The sequence below is a fragment of the Bos javanicus genome, chromosome 24 (assembly GCF_032452875.1).
Source record: "Bos javanicus breed banteng chromosome 24, ARS-OSU_banteng_1.0, whole genome shotgun sequence".
Classification (NCBI taxonomy): domain Eukaryota; kingdom Metazoa; phylum Chordata; class Mammalia; order Artiodactyla; family Bovidae; genus Bos; species Bos javanicus.
This window is the reverse complement of record NC_083891.1, coordinates 53,887,146-53,898,373: the sequence shown is the minus strand read 5'-3', so window position 1 is coordinate 53,898,373 and position 11,228 is coordinate 53,887,146. Positions and strand designations below refer to the sequence as shown.

At 35.9% G+C, this 11,228-nt stretch overlaps 1 protein-coding gene across 1 annotated transcript; it reads right to left on the bottom strand.

The window, feature by feature from the left end:
* Positions 1–464: 464 nt before the first annotated feature.
* On the bottom strand, positions 465–8,995 carry LOC133237412 (dynactin-associated protein-like). The gene is made up of 4 exons (XM_061399440.1): positions 8,939–8,995; positions 3,785–3,949; positions 541–804; positions 465–476 (listed from the first exon to the last, which is right to left on the bottom strand). Exons 1-4 carry the CDS (start codon positions 8,993–8,995, stop codon positions 465–467), a joined length of 498 nt encoding a protein of 165 aa, XP_061255424.1.
* Between the last annotated feature and the right edge of the window lie 2,233 nt (positions 8,996–11,228).

Sequence of the window (11,228 nt, the reverse complement as noted above, 5' to 3'; positions counted from 1 at the left end):
TGTGGTGGTTGTAGTTTCAGTAGATGTGGGAGCAGCAGTGGTGGTGGTTGTGGTTGTAGCCTCAGTGGTAATCGTGGCAGTTGTGGTAGTTGGTTCAGCTGAAGTGGTGGCAACTGTGGTGGTGGTACTTTCAGTAGATGTGGGAGCAGCAGTGGTGGTGGTTGTGGTTGTAGCAGCAGTAGTCGTGGTGGTGGTTGTTGCGGTAGTTGGTTCCGCTGAAGTGGTGGCAACTGTGCTTGTTGTAGCTTCAGTTGATGTGGGAGCAGCAGTGGAGGTTGTTGTGGTTGTAGTCTCAGTGGTTGTGGTGGGACTAGTTGTGGTAGTTGGTTCAGCTGTTGTAGTTACAACTGTTATGGTTGTTGTTTCAGTAGATTCGGGCGATGCAGTGGTGGTTGTGGTTGGAGCCTCAGTGGTAATACTAGCAGTCACTGTTGTGACTGGTTCAGAGGAAGTGGTGGCTGTCGCTATTGTGCTGTCTGTTGAGTCAGTGGCTGTCATACTGGTAGTTTCTGTTGATGTGGGCACAGTGGTTGTTGTCACAGTAGTGGAAGTGGATGTTGTGGCAGAATCTACTGTACTAGTGCCAACAGTAGTGTCAGAACTCGTAGATGAGGTTGAGTCAGTTGTCGTTGACACTGTCCCCTGGTTTTGAGGTATTTGTATAACAATTTGGGGATTATTATTTTTCCCATTATATACCAGACTCACTATCAATACTCCAATTGCTGTTGTTATCACAGAAGCTAAGAGAGAAGTCAGGAATATTTTCCACAGAGACCAATCACTGAAGAAATTCCTTGTCATCTGGAAAGAATTTAAATAACATTACTGAAGTTGAAACCAAATGTTGCAAGATAAATTTATGCCATTGATAATCTTTTCATATATAGATTACTTCAGTGGAAGAATGTATAAACAAAAAAAATACCTTTGTAGCCTGTAATATTATAAATATTGGCTCAAGCTTAAGGTTTCACTTAGGAAAGGCTTGGTCTTTGTAATAGGAATAAAGGAATATCCACTGATCTCTCTGCTTCCTTTTCATCATCTATACTTAAAACTAAAAGAAATAATGAATGTCATCTTAGAAACACTTTATTCCTCCCTCTAGCAAGAGAAGTATCTACAGTTATGTAGCTGACTGCTCAGTAATCTGAAGGACCCAAAAGAGCACCTGATAAAAATTTCTCCCATCTTTGGCCAATCAGATGTCAGAAACAGGCCTGCTTTGCAGCCTTCCATTTTAAAGGCATTAATTAATTGCTTTTCAAATATTCTAGCTAACTTCATACAGGTTAGTAATAGCAACATGAAATTCAGAGTTGAAAACATTTCTTGAAATCCAGCTTGTGCTGACATCAGCTATTTTCATTGGGTAAGATGCTTACCTCTTTGACATTCTTTCATCCATAAAAATCTATGTAATAACATTAGAATTGGGATTAATGTCTGTAAAATACTTTGTAATCACTCTCTCTCTTTGTTATTGTAGAGAAAATACTGCATAGAATACAATATGTAAGCCTTGAGATAAGGAGGTCTTAATTTTGAATTCCATGCTATTAATATTCTGAGCAAATTTCTTAACTTGCCTAATTTTCAATTTGCCTTATATCAAAAGTGGGGATAACAATATCTACCTCCAAATGTTATTGAGAAAATTAAAATAAGAAACATCCTCCAAATAAGATTTTTGCACAAGGCAGTGTATTATAATAATTAAGGGCATAGCCATTGGTCTCTAACAGATTTAGTTGTATATTATATTAATAAATCTTTTACTGGATAGATGGTGGTATTTGGAAATTTCCCTTTACATGTAAAGCCTCATTCCCTTTAATAGGGTTGTTGTAAATAGTAAATAAAAAACAGTATGAGTAACATTTTCCTAACACTCTCTTAAGTACTTAAATACTTCTGATTTCACTAATGAACTCATTCTGATCCGTTTCCTTTTGACTGAAAACGATCACTAAAGGAAACAGAGTGCATACGTCTTTGGCGCATGTAGGGTAGCCCTTCAGTGTCCCAAAATATGAGACACTGTGTCAAGCAATAAACCACAGTTTGAGTGTTGAGAGTGACACCCACTAGGCAGTCAGAAACAGCTCAAGGGCACTGGGTACCAAGGCTAAGGAAATCTGGGGCACCAACTAAGAGAGTCCAATGACTAAAAGAACCTCCTGCCCCATGTCATCTAGGCCTTAAAAGGAAATCAAAAGGGAAAGAGAGGAAGGACAATATTTATATTTCAGAGGCAAAATTATCCTCATTTTTTGCTCGAATTTTTAAAAAGAGGAGCAAGATTAATCGAAACTCAATCCCAGACCTATGTTCAAGTGCTCTTACTGCTACTGTCTGGCTGGGTGAATTCTTACAAACAATCTCAACTGCCTAGACTACAGTGTTTTTCCACCTGTGGTTAAGAAAAGGCATCTAAAATAATTTTCAGCTCTCTGATTGGACTGCTTTGTTTGAGGTCATCAGAGATATATTCTCTAAATGAGTGTTTAGTCGTTCAGTCATAGCCACCTCTTTGCAGCCCCATGGACTGTAGCCTGCCAGGCTCCTCTGTCCATGGGACTTCCAGGCAAGAATACTGGAGTATGTTGCCATTTCCTCCAGGGAATCTTCTAGCCCAGGGATTGAACCCCTATCTCCTGTGTTGCCTGCATTGCAGGCTGATTCTTTACCCTTGAGCCATCAGGGAAGCCCATTCTCTAAATAATTCCTATCAGAAACTTTCTTCCACAATGTCTCTTGTCATCAAGAGTTTACCCTCTTATTTTATCAAAGTCTTTCTAAACTGTTTCTAAAGCGGGGTTAATTAGAGGAGTGGTATAATCCAGAGTCAGAAGAATTGAGCCAAACTGCCAGGCGGCGTTATCAATCAGTCAAAAATCAAGTTTTCACCTGGAGTCAGGGGTAGAATCAAGGAAGACTTGGGCCATCAGATTTTAGGTGAAGAAAATAGAATCATGAGAAACAGTGTGAAGAATACAGGAAATCCACCTCCGGGCACCAAACCAAGGTGGTACTAAATAGTTTCTAAGTCAAAGTTGGTAATACATGAGGTCAGAGTCAGGAGGCTGACAGAAGGACCACAGTTAGGCCCAGAAGCAGGACGGGAAGGAGAGTAAGGCAGATCACCCACAGACTAGGCCCCCAGGGCCTCAGCACATGCCTTCACTTTCTGCCGAGCAAGGGTTGCGACATCATTCACTGTCAGTGCCCTGCTGTCATCACCCAGTCAGTCCTCCAAACAAAGGAACCCGAAACTTCGCTTTTTTTTTTTTTTGACACATATGTTTTCCCTTAAGTTGAAATGAACGTGTTAGTCACTCAGTTAGTGTCCAACTCTTTGTGACCCCGTGGACTGTACAGCCTACCAGGCTCCTCTGTCCATGAGATTCTCCAGGCAAGAATACTGGAGTGGGTAGTCATTGCCTGCTCCAGGGGGTCTCCCCCACCCAGGGATCAAACCGAGTCTCCTGCACTGCAGGCAGATTCTTTACTGTCAGAGTCACCATGGAAGCCCCATATATTTTCCCTTAATTCTATATATGTTTTTTCTTTCCATTAAGATCATTAGCTCTTTAAATTAAGAGCCCCATAAATCTACCTCTATTTCATTTCTTCTCAGTGAAGACACATTCAGAGGACGTTGTAGATTTGCAAAAGAACAATGTTAATTGACTGAATTTTTTTCTCTAATATTTAATCAAGAGCACTTCTATGTGGATTATATCATAACCCAGAGAAACAGTGTCACCCCAAACATTACCTGACAATATGGAGATACTCTGTTTGGAAATTCTGAATATCCAAGGGTTGCTGTGTTGGTGCAGACATCAGTTAAACTGGGACCAGCATCACCAGTTACATCAATTGATGTTGTAAGCCCACATGCTGAACTGTGAGCTTCGTAGTTTGTAAGGTTCGGTAATGGCTGTATACAGAAAAGAATGGGGAGAAATAACATGCTACTATATCTTATGTCCAAAGTAATACAATTCTGACAAACGTAAGTTAGGTTGTGACATATTATGACATATGTGGTCAAAGAAGATCATTTGAAAGCTGACTGAGGAATAAATAAATATATTATACCTCTCAAAACAAGATTTCATTCAATTATTTTATACAATCATTGACATTAATTACAAAATATCTGAGCAAACTAGTAATAAAGAGACTTTTCCATAATTAACAAAGGGTAGCTCCATAAAACCCAAGTTAACATCATAATTAATTGTGAAATATTTCAAGCTCTCCCCCTGAGTTTGGGAATAACACAAGATATTCACTTTCACCACTTCCATTCAATGTAACATTGGCGGTCTTAGCCAGTGAATTGTTGGCAAAACAAAAATAAAGTTATAAATTTGAAAAAATAATAATGATATGATTGTGTTTATAGAAAATCCAAAAGAATCTACAGGCAGAGTGTTAGAATAAGTGAATTAATGAGGTCAGTAAATACAAGATAAGTATACAAAAATAAAAAAAGTTGGAGCTATCAGTATAAACTCATGTTCATAAAATACAAATATAGATGATTACATAGAGAAGTATTTATAGATATGTCTGTATACACAGGTTACTATATACGCATACATTTCCTTCCTTTGTCAGCTGAGGGGACCTAGAAGCAACAACACACTTGCAGGAACAAGCGCCCAGATCTTGGTTTCGATCCCATACTCTTACCTAGTAAAAGAAATGAGGAATCTCTGGAGAAATGGCTAATGATAGGGCTGGGGTGGAAATTTACAAGATGAGCCTGGAGCATCTTTTAATACCAGAGATTAAGGAAATCCTCCCATGCTTCACCAAAAAATAATGATGGTGATGACAGGTGTATGTCAGTATGTCAAAGTAACACAGGAATCAACAGAAAGAGCTCTCAATGGCCAAAGCTATTTGGAGCAAAAAAACATATAGTAGTACTGGATTATAACCCAAAGTAGAAAATAAACATCTGAGAGTCCATACTGATATAAATGATTGAACAAATAAATAATGCAGAAGAACAGAAAGGGGGCAGTAAAAAAAAACTAAAAAGTCTGAATAAAATATGGACTTTAAAAAATAACAGTGTATCAACATTGGTTCACTAATTGTAACCAATGTATCATATTAATGTAAGATATTAATAATAGGAGACACTGTTGAAGGCAACAGGGGAGGGGGATGACGAGGTACAAACTTCCAGGTGCAAAATAAATGAGTCACAGGTATGAAAAGTGCAGTATAGGGAATAGAGTCATTAAATACACAGTATATAGAGTAACATCGTAAGGGGTGGTCACTTTGAAATGTATAGAAATACCAAATCACTATGTTGTATAACAGGAAATAATATAGTAATGTAGGTCAATTACACTTCAAAAACAAACAGAAAAACTCATAATAAAAAGAGGTCAGATTTATGGTTATCAGAGGTGGGGTCCATGGAGAGAAGGGAGAATTGGATGAAGGCAGTAAAAAGGAACAAACTTCTAGTTGTAAGATAAATAAGTACTAGGGATGCGACATACAATATGATTAATATAGTTAACTCTGCTCTATGTTATATATGAAAGTTAAAAAGCAAATCCTAAGAGATCTCATCACAAAAAAATATAATTGTCTATATGAGATGATGGATAATCACTAAACAAATTATAATAATCATTTAATCACGCATGTAGGTCAAATCATTATGCCATACAACTTAAACTTCTGTGGTGCTGTATGTCAATTGTATCTGAATAAAGCTGGAAGAAAAAACAGAGGAAATTGGGTCCTAGGTATGTGGGAATTCTCTCTGCGGTTTTCTGTGTTTAGAAAACTGCTCTATTCATTTGCTTTAAAACTGTGCTATGCTTGCAGTTTTCTGTAAAGCTATAACTATTTTCTAAAATGAAATTTTCATTTTAATAATAATGTAACAATATCACAGCTACATTATTCAGTTTCTAGCACCCAAGATTTCTAAGTCTAGTAAGACCAGTACCCATCTATCCACAACCTACTAACTAAAATTCCTCATACCAGAATGGGTCCTGTAGCCTTAACATTACTAATGCCATCCTCTTTTTTGAACAGAACTAGGCAGTCCATGAAAGACAAATCATTTAGGAATCTCTCAATATGCATTTTTTAGTTTCTATATGATTGTTTTACTCTTACCAGATCTTATGCTTCTTTGATAAAGCACAATAGACTTGAATTTGAGAAACATATATGCAGATAAATATGATAAGGATTAGAAGCTGGAAAATGCTTGGTACAAGCATATTCACCTGAGTCTTCATGGGGCAGGTAGTACAAAGGAGGAAGGGAAGGGTGTTGGGAAGACATAAACAGAAGATTTCACAAGCCTTCAACAAGCAGTGATCTAAAACACACAATAATGCGTACGAACAATATGCTTGTACTATAATTACGTAATGTGATAAATATTACTTTAGTGATAACTATAGTTGATCATATACAGCATAGTATCAAAGCAGCACACTGCTCAGCTTAAACTTACAATGCTATGTGTCAAATACATTCAAAGACTATAAAAACAAAAGACTTCAACTGTATCTGTAATGGCTTATTTCTTAAATTTGGTGTTTGGTACATGCATGCTTATTATATCATTCTTTAAGTCTTTTAAATACATGCTGAATTATTTTAAATAAATGAATTAAAAGGATGGGTTCAAATAAGAAAGGTTTTGGTGGTTAGGTTTTTCTTGAAGTGAGTTTAAGAGAAAAATAACTCCAGATACGGTTTTAAGAAAAAGAAGGAGAGCAATCTGTGTTACATTCTTATGGGAGTATAAATTGTTTGTATAAATTTGTAATAGCTAGAAAATATTATAGAATTATTTAATTTTTTCTCACAGGATAACAAGAGTATTATTTAAATGTGCTCTCTAATTATATTGATTACCTAACCAATCCTAAATTGTTATTTAAAATGTTACTGATGTTGCTAGTTCAATCAATCTCTAATTTCCATTAAAATAATCAAGATATGTATGTGTGCAGACACTGGCCATTGAGCAGCTATAAGAATAAAATGGGGTATTATTATGATTAGCTAGAGTCAAGAAGGAATACACTTGAACATAAAAAAAATTAGTCAAGTTCTGTTTTTCTAAAGGTACAACATCGTGCCAAAGAAATAAAGAGAATAGCAATGCAGTGACACAGAGTAAGAGAAGATATGATATACACAAGCACCTTAACAAATTCCTATCTGCTTTTAAATATGCAATTTTGAGAAAATCACAAGATTTATATTTTGTAAAAGTTTGTGTTTCTCTATATTATTACTATCACTATTCTGCAGATATTCAGTTTGTGACTGATGAATTTGAATATTTTTGGAACTATTATAATTAAATAAAAATTCATTGGCCAGACCAGTTTATCAGAATCGAAAATATTTAAGAGAAGGAAATTGAGGGGTAAGTGCACTGACAGCAGAGTAAAGTTAAAATTTTGAGCAGTTGGGAAGCTATAAATTAGCTCCTGGTAGAAGTCAATAATCTCCGGTACACATACCTAAAATGCATTAGCTATGTTCATGGAAAAAAATTTTAAATTCTATGCTCACAACTTAAAAGAGGTCACCATTTCATGTTCCCTAAGAGGGAAAAACAAACTCCAAAATTTCTCTTTTTTTATGTAGATATCAGTTGCTCCTTTGATCCATTGGTGAAAATGGACCTCAATTGAAAAAAATTTCTCTACCATTATGTACAAATATCCAGATGTAATGTGAGATACTCGGTGGTGAAAATGCGTTCTTTTTATTCAAAAATTTCATCACTGTCTAGAGAAATCTTCAAGATGATTAATTCCTTAGGAAAGGGAACTTTTTATCTGAGTATCTTGACACCGTGAAGACCTAATAACATAGTTGCAAGGCTCAAAGAGCCATGAAGAACATCTTTAGGGGAAGAGTGCTGATCTAGAATCAAGAGAACAATTTCCCTGCCTTGTAACTTCCTTGTTAGTGCAGGTGGACAAAGATATTTTTCCTCAAAGAATAAAACTGTCCATTCAAACTTATATTGATTTCATTCAACACATTGCCATATGTCTCCAGTATCAAGGGCTCTCTGCTGCTGCTGCTGCTAAGTCGCTTCAGTCGTGTCCGACTCTGTGCAACCCCATAGATGGCAGCCCACCAGGCTCCCCCATCCCTGGGATTCTCCAGGCAAGAACACTGGAGTCTAGTCAGAGGCAAAGTTTTATAAAAGGCAATCCCAAAACATACAGTCCTAAGTTATTTCTCTAAAAACATAAGCAATAGTCAAATAATATTGTATATAATTGAATTCTACTATTTCCCTCGAATATAATTCTCTACTAAAAAATTAATTCACAAGTAGTTAACTAGAGGCAAGTCTTTAACTAAAGGACTTGCTAGATGATTTGCTTCCTGCACCAAGACTTCACTTAAAGAATCATGTTCTAACTTTCAAAGGATCATGTTCTAATATATGAAATTTTTGAGCTCTGACAAATCTACATATTACACTAAAAGTCCAGGCAATTAATACAAAAATAATCTATATATCACATTTTAAAAACATAATTTGTTAATGCAATCAACCACAGATTCATCATCTTATATTTGAGTTACAATAACTATAGAGAATTATTTGAATAGTTTAATAAATTGTTACCCCCCAAGTTGCTAATACCTTAGATTAGTGAGAATTAAAATAAATTTCTTAATAATTCATATATTGATATACAGAAAAAATACAGGTTTCCTAATTAACAAGTAGTAATAGAATAGCTAAAAACTGTTTTTCATGTAGGATTTTGATTAAGAATTCCTTTTGGGGAAGAACTAGGTTGTAATAAAAAAAATTAGAGTTGTATTATTGTTGGCAACAAGACTGTGAACTATCAGGACACACCACAGTGGTGCCATCAATACTCACTGGCTGGTTTCCAGAGTCTTCAATATTCACTACGTATTTCCCACGTTTTCTGTCCATTCCTGAAGTGTCAAAATCACAAGCTTATCTCCAGAAACATTTTGCAGCCTGTTCATTGCTCTTTATACCTGGACTTGAAGAGATAATTGAGTTGATTAATATCCACTATGAGACATCGGTGCTAATGTGGATTAAACCAATAATAATTATTCTTTACGTGGAATCCACCTTACAGGAAGAAGTAGGGTGTCAGGCAATTATATGAGGATACAGGAAAATCAATCCCACCTCTGTGATGTCACCTTCAACACTATGCCACCAGAAAGCTCGTCTGGTATAAAGAAACTGCAATTATACAATTCTTCCTTCTTTCTCCTATCACATTATTTCACAGAACTCTTCCATCTGACTTCTGGAACAGCCCAAGATAGAATTCTGAAATAAGTGAATGTTGCTGTTGCTTCTTTACCAACCAGACACGAACATCTTTCCAGTTTTACTGGCAACAACCTTTAGGTATTCGGAACCTTCTTCTCATCAAGTCTTGACCTTCTTGGGTTTCTTCCCAGCTTTAAAACTTTCCCAATCTATTCTCTTCCTCTGATTCTAGAAAAAGTTAATCTAATCTGATTTATACTCCTGGAAAAAAATATATAATTTGGCTTATACCGGTCTGACATATATGGCTAATTTGATGAACAAATCTCTGTGAGTGTATTCACCAGAGTCTCCTTCTCTCCCCTTTTTGTGAAATCTATTCAATATTTGGCATAGTTACCAAAAAGATTAATTCTGATTTTGCTTACAATTTAGTAATAGGGACACTTGGGTAGGGAGGCTTTTCTAACTTCTGCAAATTTACTCAAATGCAATGGACTTTTTTCTTATCTGTGGAGGGCTCTATACAATTATCAAGAGTTAAGAAATCATTTTTAACCTCAAATAAAAAGTTATCAATCAGTTCCCAAAACATGTTTTTAGGGAATCCCAAATAAACTAGTATAGAAGTTTGTTTATGAAGAATGGTGCTTAAATAACCTAAAAGTTTAAAAATATCTCTTCAGTTTGTAATTAGTCCATAGTTAATTTCTTATAAATGAAGCAACAAAGACAAAGTACTTACACTTTTTTGTTGAAAATGTCTCATGGAGAACTTTTTACCTGGCCAGGTATCTATCAGGCTTCAACAACAAGAATTACCTGATAATAGAGCTGGAAGAGGGCTAGGGGATCTTGTCATTCAGCCTTGTCACTCTAAGGTTGAGAAAACTTGTATCCAAAGAGAGGAAGTGATAAGACCAGTTATGTGGTGGAACCCAGTCTCTTTTCAGTCTAATACTCTCTATATAATTAGTTTATTAATAGAGACTTTGTAGAAAGATGGACAGCCTAGTAGGAATTCAAGCAAATGTCCTTTTGACAATAAAATGAAACAAAGATCTCAAACACGTGGACTTGGAAAGGATTCTAGATATGATGCCTGTTGTATACCTGAAGCCACCTGAGACTTACTGAACCAGACTTTCAGGGGCAGAGGCTGGGAGCCTGAGTTTTTGGCCAAAGGTCAAGTAATCTTTATTTGAACAATGTTTGAGAAATATTTTCCTAACCAATGATTCCAAGCAGGTGCGTGGAGTGTCTTCATATCTTTATGGAAGAAAATTGTATATATGAAGAAACTTCAGTTTTCTCAAATTAAAAAATGGGTAAGTTTTAAATTGCATATTCCTTCAATAGCACTACTGAATCTCTGTTATAAGCAAGCACTGTGCAAGAGGCTGAATATTCAATGGTGAACAAGAGTCAAGATTCCTGCTCCACTGGAATAGAGTAAAATATATACTGACTATGTCTTAAAATATTTTTGATCATCTCTATAAAGTTCTCTTATAAATGCATTCTTTAGATACAAGCTTCCATTGGAATCCACAGTAACAAAGTAAAATGGCCTTTGGATGTAGAGAATGTAAAAGGTGTGAAAAAAAACTATGAAAGGGATTTATTCTAGGGAGGAGAGAAAGACAATGCTTTACCCCTCCCCAATGAAATTAAGGCAATGAAACTATGGCTTCTATGACAGTATAAGTAGAGTGATCATGTAGTTTATCACTTCAAACCAAAATACTTCTGAAAGCAAAAGGAGGTAGTGTTAATAATTTAATTTTACAAAGACAGTACTATCCCCTATAAGCCAGAATATATGGTCACTTAGCAATACGGAATCCATGCAAGTTAAGAGATTCACTAGTACTAATCACGACCACTGGATAAGTCGATGAATTTAAAAATCGAT